This window comes from Thalia democratica, chromosome 1 (genome assembly GCF_965202585.1).
Source record: "Thalia democratica chromosome 1, ktThaDemo2.hap1.1, whole genome shotgun sequence".
Lineage (NCBI taxonomy): Eukaryota > Metazoa > Chordata > Thaliacea > Salpida > Salpidae > Thalia > Thalia democratica.
Genome location: NC_139165.1, coordinates 35,430,154 through 35,443,771, shown reverse-complemented (window position 1 = coordinate 35,443,771; position 13,618 = coordinate 35,430,154). Strand labels below are relative to the sequence as shown.

Genomic DNA, 13,618 nt, shown 5'->3' with positions numbered 1-13,618 from the left:
TTATTTCTTTGATCTTTGTTTTTATATAACATTATTTTTAGTTTATTTAATACCTAAACGATATAGCTAAAATAAACTATGTTTTTTTTGAGATTAGGTTTATTGAGTTAGTGCTAGAGCCCATAAAAAAGGGACATTTTAGAATTTTTTTTATTTAGGTAATTTTTAGTTTTTTAGTTTTAGTCTGATTATAATCTTCCTGCTAAGTCAAAACAAAATGTTTCCAAGAAAATATAAATATACTGAGTAATGATGATATTTTTTTTTAAACATATAAAAGTAAAATACAGAGCTTATTTTAATCTTTTAAATAAAAATATGTAGCAAGAACTATAAGATTACAAGAGGCTCTATGATCGTTTTTTAGTTCTCGATAAATATATTTTAAAAAGACAAAATAAGACAAACATTATCGCTTAAAGCTGAAGTATTTACTAATAAGCACTTTTTATAAACCTGGTTGTATTTTTAATTGAAAAACAAGCTATTTACAAGTTTTCTAAATATTCTAAAGATTTCAATCAATAAAAGTGTACATAAGTACAGACAATTACGATTTAAATAATAAAAAAATAATTTATGCTTATTATTAACTAAAAAAAGTGCAGAAGTGAGGAATTTATTGTAGATTTTTAAAATTGTTAATTGCCAAACAGATACTCAAACATAAAATTTAGAGTCTTTTAACTTATCGTATTGAGTTATGTTAAATTTGAACAGACTATTTTAAGTTAAAGAAACAAATTTTTTGTAGTTTTCATTATTTTTTTTTTAACTCGGGCAGCTGCTTTTCGAGGTTTAACAAACAGACAAAAAGTAATCAAGAAACTCTAAAAAAGATAAAAGTAAGAAACATATCGAAAGTAGTTTAACAAAAACTTTTCAGCCAAATACGACAATACTTAAGAATACATTTAGTTGCATAAAACAAATAAAACTGTTCTTTTTTAGATGTAACAAATAGTAAGATTTTATTATTCATGAAACAATATTCAAAGCTTATTCTTATAGTTAAGGTGTGCACTAACAACTCCGGGAAAATGCACACCTTATCATTGAAATGTGTTTTAGAATTATACATTTTCATCAAAACATAAATAAGGTATAACTGCTTTAATAAAAAAAATCTTTTTGTTCATTTTATTTTATATGTTTAAAAAGTATCAACACTTTTTTCAACTTATATATTCTATTTTATTTTTGTTCTTATATCGTAATTTTAACCAAAACGAGTTAGATTGCATAAAAGAAGCCGTGTATAACGCAAGCTGAAAAGAAGACATGAAAAAGTTATAAACTTGTTTCTCTAAACATAGGACTTAAAATGCTTAACTTAAAAATTAAAAATGCCCTGGTTCGCAGATACTCTTTTTTAAGTAAACTAACTTTTAAAAACTTGTTTAACTATTTTAATTGAAGTTGAAATAGTAATGTTTTATTCAAATACTTATTTTTTTTGTACGTGGACATGCGTTTTGATCTTGCAACATTTAATTCAGAGAGCTTTCAAAGCCGCTACTAAGACAAAACACCACCAGTTTTACTTTCAAAAAACAAAACATTTTATTTAAACGTGGTAACACGAATTTTTTACTTTGCATTGAAGTTTATAAGAGTTATCGTAACTCAACTAACTTGATGAAAACAATATAAACGGACATGACGTTAAACTGTTCTTATGTATGACTCGATAACCGAAGGTTTATTTCGTGCACCAGGTCCATGGACTAAACTTTTCAAGCATTTTTTGTCCTTCAACATATACGCTTTTAATGCTATAGTTATAAAACTATGAGTTTATTCAAAATAATGGCAAGAAAAATTTAAACTAAGTGCTTAGTTTACTTTTCATGAAATAAAACTGAATATTGTTCTGGATATGCACCAAGGACTACATCATTTTCAAAATACTGCGGCATTAGTTTATCTTTTAAATGAAAATAAACACTTAAACTTTTCTTATAGCTTTTGCAAGTCTTTTTGGCTTTTGAATAACACTTTAGGCTTATGTTTTTGATAACATTTAAGAAAAACCTCTTAATTTAAAACTGCATTAAAGATGGCAATATTGCTCGCTTTTGGAAAACAAGAATAAACGGTTGTAATATTCAAAACAGTAGGTAGCTAATAAAATACAGTCTAGAGGAAATTTCAAAAGAGTTGGAAAAATCATGATCGTTTAATGAAGTCATTTTCAATCAGAGATTAATTCTAATATTTTATTTGCATGTAAACTGCTTTTTTGCAGATGTTAAAAAGCAAGGTAAAATTAAAACCAAGTCCTCACTTACAAAACAGACATGATATAAAAAGGCCTAACCACTGGTATGGTTGTCACATTTTATGACTTCTTTAACAATTGTAACATATAACTGTTGACAATTATGACAATATAGCTGCAATACTTTGTTTTAATTGATAAGGGTTTTTACACTTAGATCGACATGCGCCTAGTCTTGAAATTCAAGTTCAGAAAAGAATAACAAACGCTCTACTTCAACAAACTTGATTTGAAACGGTTTTGCTTAAAAACAAATTTAAATTTGGCCAAATGGCATTTTTGTCACTAGATAGAAAATTGCAGTTTTTTATTGTGTCTTAAAATGGAAATAACAACCTCTATAACAGGGTTTTCCAAAGTGGGACAAGTGGCCCCTTTGGAGACTATGAGGTCATAGTTAGAAACTTACATTAGACATTCTGTAGTTATTTATGAATAGCAAAAAAAGGTTTGATGTTTTTTTTATGGTGTTTTTTTTGAGATCTTGCTGAAGGGGGCCATGATTTTTTTTATTTCTTTAAAGGAGAACCATTTGAAAATCTACAACAAAATAAATATGTAGCTGGAAACTTATTGTAAACAACAAAATATCATTAAATACTTATTTAGTTCATATGTAGTTTTTTTTTTGATCAATAAAACCAATACTATTACTACATTATGAATAGAAAATTCATTATTAGAATGTATAACTACTTTAAAAAGCACAGTAGCATGACTTTAGTTTTAAGTAGGGGAAAATTATTTGATGACCCTTCTTGGTTTATATTAAAAAAAGAAAAGGTTTATTGTTAGTAAACAAGAATTTTACTAACTTTCAGTTAAATAGATTTTAAACTTTAAAACTGAATATACATGTCTATTTATTCTTTCACAAGTGAATAATACTAGGCGGAAAAGTCTTAATTTTCGGAACACTTAATGCAACTATTAAACTTTCATAGCTTCTGGTAAATACTTCCATAACAACTAGACACGTTCCTGAGTTGAAATAAAGTAAACTTGGTATCCAAGCAACACATGATGATGACGTATGTGGGCAGATCAAATTTAACTATTTCAAATAATATTTTTTATACTTTTTAGTTTTATAGGTTCTGTTAAAAATATAATTTAAAACTGTACAACTAATTTTGAGTGATAGCTATACTCAAGGCTACATATTTCTTATAACGTCATCAAAATCGCCACTGTAGGAAATATTTTTTTCTAGTAAAACATTAAGAAAGCTAATCATACCACCAAGTTTCTATTTTAAGTGAAAGTTTTAATAGATAACTATCAATATTTATTAGACTAGAAAATACTTTATATGAAAAATTAAAAACATACTTAGTTTAAAAACACTGTAATTTATGTATAAGCATTTTTAAAATTGTTAATATTTTTTCATTACTGTTTTTACTATACATATTCCTTAAAAAATATTAAACAAAGTTGTTGACAAATTGTATGAGTAAATCAGTTTTAATAGCAACAAACATTAAAATTTAAAGTTTACTAAAAGTATTGAAAAATAAATTTATAAAAATAGTTAGATGAAGTAAGATTCTCAAGTACTAAAAATTATATATTTGTTCTTTAAACAAATGCTGTTTAAAAACCTTACATTTAAAACAATTCTTTTTAAACTCAGCCACCAAAGTAAAAGCAAGTTTTATTTATAGTTTTAAGTTAAACTTATTAAATTCAAACACTTTTATTTAATAAGAATAAGAAAAACTGTGCTAAGATTTTTGTCACCAAAACTTCATACACAGCAAAAAAAATTGCAATAATGAACACCATATAAAGCTTTACTTTTATGAATTAGTAAACAGATGCAATCCTTAAAAACTAAAAGTCACCAACAAAAGTTCTACGGCAAAGTTGCTTTAGTAATAAAAAACATTTAAATTCAAAGATAAAACTGTGCAGAAGTATTTAGAGCATAAACATTTACATAAAATATTTTAAAGCATATTAGTAATTAGTAAGGTCGAAATATTTCTACTCAAAACAAACAACATCTTTAAAGATTTTAAATGCAAATAAACTTTATTTAAAATAAATATTGTTTTTAATAAACAAAATATGTTATCAAAAAATCACACGTTTTTAAATTTTAAATTAAACAAATCAACAACAAAACACATCAATTACAATTAAAATAACCGTTTAAACAATAAGATTTTTAGATAATAATTTCATGTGATGCTAATATATTTATTACTTCAAAAAATACATTTAGTCAAGGCTTTACCTGATACTATGATTGATTATACTACAACTAAATGAGACTTTTATAAACTTAAACAAACCCTTAATCAAAAATAGTTTATAAGGTTTATTTTTTAAGATACCTTTTACAAATTAAATAATCAAGTTGTGTAAAAATACTGTAGTTTCTAAATCAACTTTAGATCCAATTTTCACAACTTGGTTATTTACAACAAACTAAAGCAACTTATTTCAATCATTCTTTTTAAAACCTTCATCAAATGCAAAAACAAAACGTAAAAGATTCAAATTCGAATTTTAGACAAAGTTCCAAGGAAAAACTTATACGAGTCACAAAAAAATAAAAACTTAAAACTTCAAAGAGTCGGCGAAGCTTCTCGGGTTGGGCCACTGGTCCAGCGACAGGAACACCCAGTCCCCGTCATCAGTCAGGTTCCGCTCCATCTTGATGAAGTTGACGCTGATGCTCTCAAGCAGGGATTTGGCCATCATGTGGTTCTCCGGTGGCGAGTACTTTTCGTACTTGGCCATCTCACGGCTGATTGTTTCCGTGTCGATGAAGTTCTCCCAGATGCGGGAGTCTATGACCTGATCGGTTAATGAAATTTATTGAAGTCAGTTGAAAGTAAAACACTTATTATTTAACTGCAAAAGAAAAAAAGATTTGAAATTAAAAATAAAAAATACGTTAGGTTCATAAAAAAGAATAAAGTATCTGAATGATAGGGTATTAAAAAATTGCAAAAAATAAATAAATTCTCAATTGCGGGGTGATCTATGATCTCGATAGTTAAATATATGGACAGTTATCTAAGTTGGTGTTAAAGTTTATTGCTTACTAAAAATTTTAAATGCTAATTTAGTATATGTAAATAATTTTGTTATAGACTTATCATAAATGTAAAGTAATTGTTAGGACCTGTATTAATACTTATATGACTTATTTTTAAAGTATATGGATAAAACAATTCACAACTTTTATCAAAATGCTTTCAACTTTTTTTTAGACTTTAAATATTTGCTTGTTTCAAATAACTTTTTTTTGCATATTAGAACTTTTATGTAAACCTATAACAGTAATTAAAAACAGTTAAAAGTAAGATAGTTGTTATATATATGTATATATATTTATTTATGAACACTTAAACTAAAAATAAAAGTATTAGATATAAAAATTGAAAATTCTGAATACAATGACAACCAGAAATACAATTAACTAATTTACAACATTATGAACCTTTCAGGGCTTACACTCAAGTTCTTAAAACATACGGAAAAAGTTATTTTTTATAAAACTCATCGAAAATAAAATAAATCTATTTGAAAATATTACCCATTACATAATGAATATAAAAAAAAGATTTAAACTGTTAACAAGTTTTTGTTTTGGATTACTGTATGTAAAAAAACGTGAAAAAGAGCACTTTTCAACACAAAAATGTTTCAACTTTTATTTTTTGGTATTTTTTTTAAATGATCCATTGAAGAAAATAAAAAAATGTTTTGTATCCAGTTAATTATTTTTAACTTAAAAAATAAGTAATAACACTTAAAATAAACATAGTAAATTAAGAATAAATTCAAAACTGACCTAAAAAGTAAAAGTTGTATACTATTTTCACTTGAAAAAATAATTTTTTCATAAATATTTTAGCTGTATAACTTGAACAATAAATAATGTGTACTAACAATAATTAATACCTAAGTAAACTATCAAAATAAAAATAAGCTAAAGTCTACAGAGACTAAGTCTGGACTTTCTTATGCCGTGAGACAAGATCAAGTTAACATAAAGGTTTGATAAAAACAAACCAAGGAATTTTTTTTAATAAAAACCTGGAACATTTTAGCTTCCACCCTCAACTTCACAACGTTCCTCTCGTCTTCCACGTCGTTGTGAATTAACATCTTCGGGTGGATGATCTTCATCTCGTCCACGTTCATCTCAGCCACCTCCCTCTTCTGCTGCACCTCCAGGTCGTCCCACCTCCTGGATGCGTTAAACAATTTAATAAAACTGTTCTTAACTAAACCCCTATTGCTAATATTTGTGTAAATTTTAATAAATCAGACTTAAAAAAAATCAACTGTGAAAAATTGTAGTTTTCAGTTGAGTTTGAGTTTAATGTGTTTAAACAAACCTAATCATTTACCATTGTTAAAGTTCCTAGGTTATTTGTTACATTTTTTATAGCTGTACATTATATAAACCTCTTAGATTACCTGGAAACTTGGAACGAGCAGTTCCAACTCATCAATTGGCTCAGTTGGTTGTCCCTCTCTTCATTTTCATATTCGTTGAGCGTCTGCGCCACACTCTGGATGGCAAGCGGGCAAGCCTCCAGGAACCCTTTCATTGAGAACTCCTGTTTAATTAAATATTAAACTGTTTAACATTGTTCAATGGTACTGACTATTTTGATACTTAAATATTTTAATATAATAGAAAAACAATTGTTTAACTATCAAAACAAAAGCAACCTTAACATAATAGCTGAACTAATCAGCCTGAGTTTATAAGTGAAATTATCAGAAAAATGTTTATTTTAATTATTGGTGTGTTACTGATAATTAAAAAGGCCGTAAAGGAGACTTCAAAAAATTTTTTACAAAATATAAAATTTTGTACATGGGTAATGAACAAAATTTAACATTCAGTATATATGATTTAGTTATTTTGTGATTAAGATTCAGTTAATTTTATAAAGTTTTTCTTATACAAAAGGAAGGTGGATAAGGACTTAAGTGTCTTTTTTTTTAATGTTTTGCATATAAAACTCTAGTTTTAATTTAAAAATCTCTCTATAATTAAAGTTCTTATATTTTATACACTATTTTGAAACTTTTAAATTGATCAAAAGCTATAAGCAGTCAAGTTTAAAATTAAAAAAAATAAACCAAGGCTGAAAGAATAATCTGTATAGAATATTAGTTACATATTATTTAAGTTTTGTTTATAACTTCAAAACAAATTATTTAATAAAGAATATAAAGTGTTGCCAAATGATTTTGGCAAATTTTCTCCAGGATTTAAAATTTCTTCTAGGTATTTAAAATTATACAGTTTCATGTACACTTTAAGTTTAAAATTAAGTTTAAGGTTAAAAACTGTGTTAAATATTATAAGGACATTGGAGATATCTTAAAGCTTCTTTAAATGTATTTATTAACAAAAATGAATTTAATGATGACATAATTTTTTTATTAATACAATAGATTTTTGTGTCAAATCAAAATTTTAAAACTTAACATGTAAAAATTGTTTAAAACTCCAGGTTTTTTGAGGCATTTTAGTAATTTATATTCAAAATTCCAGGTTTTTTTTTCAAAATTTATCAAATTCCACGTTTTAATATCCTAAATTAACAAATTCCAGGTTTTTCAAAGATTTTAGGTTTTATGGCTACCAAGAATATAGAACAAGAATTGTTTCAATGGAAATTTCAATCAAGCTTAAGTTTTTAGGCAGTAATTGAAACACATTAAGTATAATATAAGTTTCTAAAAATTTAAAACTTGTCACAATGACCTTATGTATTGTCACACTTATAACTGTTTTTTTTGAGAAATTACTTTCAGGTTTTCAAAATTTCTTCCAGGTTTTTGCAATTACATGTTTTTGGGTCCATTTTTAATTTAAAACTAATTGAGGTAAAAAATGTGATAAATAGTATATCAATATTAAAAATATACTGTAAAACTACTTAAAATGTGTCTTTTAGTTTTGATGATGACATTTTTTTTTTTACTTTTACAATAGTTTTTTTGTGTCAAATCAAACATTTTACTACTTCAGAACAAAACAGATGAATTTTTTTTTAATTCCAGGATTTTTAGTGATTTTTGGTCTAAACACCAGGTTTTTTTAGGATTTTTTTTTAATTTCACAAATTCCAGGTTTCTCCAGGAATTCTGGTTAATATAAATTACAGCTGTCTCACTTTAGTAAGTGTAAGATTTAAGCTAAGTAATTTTCAACTTTAACAATAAGAAGTACTACTACTTATTATTTGACAGTTTTTTTTTTAATAACTTTGAGATTAATGTATCTATACTTACAGACTTAAAAAAAAAACAATGACTACTAAATTGAATTTTTTACACATATAGGCTTTAAAGCACCAGTCAAAATAATTAGTCTAACTATATATCAAATCAAAATAAAAAAATAAATATTTGTTCCAAAAATTATATTGTTCTGAAATTTAATGCTTAGTTTATCTGAGTGTGCCTGATGAAAAAGTAAAGATTTTTTAGCTGTAATCACTGCAATGAAAGATAATTACTATTAAAACTGTTCCATTTACAGAAAAATAAATCACACAAATAGTCAAATTCAAACCTATTTACATTGTTTTTGATCAAAAATACAACAATTTACAAACTTATAAATATAACACAAAATATAATTACCAGTCTATTTTACAGTACACGCCAATATTTTTATTACTGTAAGCATTAATGATACACAACAAACACTCACCGGGTCCAACGTGAGCTTGAGGTAGGCAGTGGTGACAGCGTTGCGGATTCTATCTGACATGCTACCAGCAAATATCTCAATAAACCTGCACATTTTCATGGCAGCAGTCTTTTTAAACTGCTGGTTTTGAGATAACTGCCGGGCAATTGGAGGATTGGGGACTTTTAGTAAGTGAACTTTTCTTAAAAACATAATTAATGCTATCTGTTTAAAAACATTGGTTTAATAAAACTCTTCTAAAAAAATAATGCTCTTTATCTTTTTATTTTCTTCATATAATTAGATTATTGAATAACAACTTATGAATTTTTTCTTTATTTAAATAACTAGTACTATTTTATTATAATTTGAAAACTTTTAAGAGTTTTGGGAGAATTTAAACTAAAATAAATTTCAAATTATACAAGTGTTACAAGCACAACTATTAAATAATAAACTTTTTTTTGATTGCTAAGAAAATAGAAGAAACAATATTAGTAATACAAAGTTCAAATAATATATTTTAAACTACAGTTTAAAAAACTAAAACAAAAGTTATTAAAAAAAACTAAAAAAAAATTAACATAAATATAACAATTGAAAAAAAAGTAGTACAATAGTTAATAATTATTTAAAATCAAAAACAAGACAACAGTACTAATTTTTTTTTGTTAATACTTATAGCCATAAGGGGGGTAGGTAAGCCATGTTTTTTACAAGTTTATCTTATTTTATAGAGTTTTTACTTAGGCTCAAGTTGCTTTTTACCGTTTTAAAAAACTCAGTTTAAATTTTGATACATGACTTGTCAAAGTCTGGCTGTATAACAGGTTCCCTAATGAAAGGGAAATATAAAACACTGAAAAAAAGACTATTCCATTTAAAATTGATTTTCTCCCATAGTTTTCAAGCAATCTTCTTCAAAATTTTACAGTCTAATCTTTATACAATGACAAAAAACGTTAATTTGGATTTTAAAAATTTTAAGTAAAAATACTTTTAAAAAATCAGTATTTTTTTTCATATTTTTGTCAAAATTTTTTATTTTCAAAATTATCAACATTCATAGTTTTTATATTATTTTAATCACTATTGTCTTTTTTATAATATAAGGAACATATTCTGAAATTTTGAAGAAGATTGCTTGAAAAACAAAGGAGGAGATATACTTTTATTTATATTTTTAATTTCTGAGCAAATTGATCCAAAAAATTTGCTGTCCATGCGTTTATATCACAAACTTTTTATAAAAAATAAAATATCTAAAAAGTTAAATGATACTTTCAAAATTCTATAAAACTGGCTTGCAGTTTGTAATTAAAGCTTTCAGATAAATACTTAAGTCAATATTTGCTAAAAAAGTGTTGCCCCCCTCTCTATGTCCTTAATATGCTTTAAAACTAGTTTACAGGGCATGGGTGCTACAGTATTAAACAAATCATTTAGTATCTACTGTATGCAGGTTTCAATACCTGTAGTTTCTTTTGAATACTAAGTAGGAAAAGAAAATGCATAGATGTAACAGAAGGTCTAAATATTTTTCACTAACAAAAAAATATACTAAACTTTATAAGCCTTAATGTTAATACTATTTTTCAAAAATTCACTTTTTGGAAGTTCTTTTAAATATTAATAAATTATAACATCTCTAAAAATCAAAAGTTAATGATTTTAAAAATGTAGAAGCTAGTAGACATTTGATAGCCACTAGTTTTTGAGAACTTTCTTCGAGGTTTTTAAAAATAAAATTTTTTTTGGTCTATTTTTAGTACAAAATTAAGTTTTAGGTAAAAAAAAACAATCTTAACCAGTATAAAAACATTAAAAAGATACTCTAAAACCTTAAAATGTGTTTTTTAAGGGCACAGGGGGGGGTAAACACCTTTTTTTGGTTTTTGATCTTATTTTATATAGTTTTTACAAAGCTACAAGATGCTTTTTAAAGACTTTAAGATTCAAAATAATTTTTGAGATATAGCTGGTCAAAGTCGGAGCCAACAATAGGTTCCTTATGGGAGGCGCAAACTATACAATAAAAATAATAATGAAAAATAATAATAATTAAAAAATACATTAAATTTTTTTTTAAATTACCCACAGAGGGTAAGGATTAGGGGTAATAGTGAAAATAAAAAGAAAAAATGAAAATTAATAAAAAAACAAAACAGATTTTTTTAAACAGAGCAAAACATTTTGTGTGGGTTTTTGTTTAACAACATTGAAAATTGTAAAAGTAAGAGATTTTTGAAAGAGCCCTATGCTCAACAGAAAAAGATTATCAAAAAATAAGGTCGAGTTTTATAGTAAAAAATTCTTTTCCTGACTTTTTTTTTTGAAATAAAGTTTTTATTCATAATTTATAAAGTGATCAAAACTGTTTATCAAGTTTTTTATTCAAAAACATTGAAAATTGTAACCATAAAACACATTTGAAAACACATTTCTAAGATATTTTTTTTCATTTTTGAGGCTGAAAAGACTTAAGTCAGTCTCAAACTCCTACCCTTGGAACAACAAATATAATTTTTTTTTTTTAAATCCTGTTTATGCCATAATATTTAATCGTCTTGATTTTAGGTGAAATGGCTTTTGTGAACATATTTTCAATATTTGAAAAAAGGAAAAGTCATGAATCAAAATACAAATCAGGTTTGTGTTTTAAGACCTATCATACACTTTGTAGTGTTAAAACAATGTGGTCTAAATATTATTATATTTTGGTACAGTTATCACCTTATAGTTCTTATAAACTAAAACAAAAAAATAGAACAGCTCAACAAGAGGTTAAGAAACAAGATTTATTCTGCAATGTTTGTTATTATTATGACATGAGTGTAGTACAAATGCATTTTCTGGTTTCTTTGTAATAAAATATCCCCTAACTAATAATCAATTAGTTGTACAACATTTAATTTGCTTGCAAAACACTATAGCAGGGGTCTGCAAAGCAATCTGTGTGACGATATACTTTTTAGCTTAAAGTATACAGTTTAGAATTATAAAAAAAGATTGTCGTAAAAAAATATCTTTTGGTTAAAAATAAAGTTTTAAAATTAATAACAACTAAAAAGCTGCTGTATCCTTCGCTAGATCATACTTACTATTTAACTGAAATCTTAAGTTTACAGTCGAATTTAATATTTTTTGTTAAAGCTTATTTGTAAACAAAGCTTCTCTAAATGTAGTGGTTCAAAATTTTTACTTTATCCCAAATTTCTAAACAAATACTAACGACAATTAGGAGAAACTAGAATGTTGACTTCTTCAAATCTTAATAACAACATAAAAACCATTTTTTTGACTGTCATTATATCTTCGAAAATGATCTAAATAAAACTTTCTCATAAATTGTTTGAAAAGGGTGTTTGTATGGTACTGCTGTAATAAATTTTTAATCCTAACATTATATTTCGTCTAATTTAAAAATTGGCTATTTGATAGAATGCACGAGTACATGTATGAGACATAGTGTAAGTTGTTTTTGTGATAAATCATTTGTTTATCATTCAGCTTTAACCAACATATAGCTATATTAAAATAGAAACTGAAACCTACCCTGTTTTTTCGTAAACTTAAATTTCCTTGGGCAACAAGGTCTGCGTTAGACAGAAGATCGTCGCAGGCGATAGTTTGGTCATCCATGATGACTGCGTGATTCATGGCAATCAAGCTTTGGTGAAAATTGGCAGGCAATACGTCATTGGAAGCTGGAACAAGCGCAGTAATAAGTGCGCCTTTCAGAAAGCTGATTCCATGCCATGCAACTGTAAATACACTAAATTTTCAAAAACACATAAAATGATAAACTCAATGCAGTTTACTTTCAATTTTATACGATATTAAACATAACTTAATCCTGAAAGAAAATTTATTAATGTAATTATTTTATTCATAACAACCTTATTTTTATATCGTACAACTACATATACAGCAAAATCTTTAGTAAAAATTAAAAAGAAAACTAATTAAAAAGTACCAGCGTTTGTCCACTCACGATTGGAGATCACGTTTGGACAGAGGAAGGTCGGTGTCCGGTGATCTACAATTTGAAAGTCGGATCGCAGGTAAAAATTGTTCGAGATGTTGCATTTCTTCCCTCCTTTTATGTATAAAATATTACCAAGTCGACAGGTCATAATTTGAAACTTACACTAGGTATTCTAAAGTCGATGACTTAAAAAAAATCTTATTCAGTTTTAATGGTAGTTTTTTAGGAAATCTTGATAGAGGGGGCCATAGTTTTTTTATTTTCTTCAGAGCAGGCCTTTTGAAAAGATGTTTATAAAACTCTGTTTCTGATTTTTCAAAACTTGAAAGATGCAGTATTAAATACTTTTAAAAATATTATTGATATGGTGGTTTCATCTTAAATTTTTAGCAATATAAGTTTAAAATAATTAATTATTTAGTTGAAGGTAAACTAGTGTTTTTTTTTAATTTCAAAGTCACTAGAGGTAAAAGTACTTCTTTGAATATTTAGAACAGGAAATGTTATAGAGTATCAGTTAAAATTTCTTATTTAAAGTCAATAATAAATCTTATCTAGAAACATATGTAAAGTTTTCATAGATAGGCTAAAAATTTTAATTTTGTCTAGAGGATAATTTTTCTGTTAGGATAAACTTCTGAAACAATACAAGTTATATGCATATATT

General features: G+C 25.9%; 1 protein-coding gene across 1 annotated transcript; it reads right to left on the bottom strand.

Annotated features, from left to right (window-relative positions):
* Positions 1 to 3,843: 3,843 nt before the first annotated feature.
* Positions 3,844 to 9,182, bottom strand: LOC145844451 (uncharacterized). The gene is made up of 4 exons (XM_082951855.1): positions 8,985 to 9,182; positions 6,725 to 6,867; positions 6,338 to 6,491; positions 3,844 to 5,089 (listed from the first exon to the last, which is right to left on the bottom strand). The coding sequence occupies exons 1-4, from the start codon at positions 9,174 to 9,176 to the stop codon at positions 4,850 to 4,852; spliced, it is 729 nt and encodes a 242-aa protein (XP_082807981.1). The 5' UTR covers positions 9,177 to 9,182; the 3' UTR covers positions 3,844 to 4,849.
* Between the last annotated feature and the right edge of the window lie 4,436 nt (positions 9,183 to 13,618).

Coding starts and splice junctions, on each gene's coding strand:
- LOC145844451 (XM_082951855.1), bottom strand. CDS start 9,176: ATGTTTTTAAGAAAAGTTCACTTACTAAAAGTCCCCAATCCTCCAATT. Junction 6,492..6,724: donor TGCTCGTTCCAAGTTTCCAG/GTAATCTAAGAG, acceptor TAACGCATCCAG/GAGGTGGGACGACCTGGAGG. Junction 5,090..6,337: donor TGGAAGCTAAAATGTTCCAG/GTTTTTATTAAA, acceptor TTAACCGATCAG/GTCATAGACTCCCGCATCTG.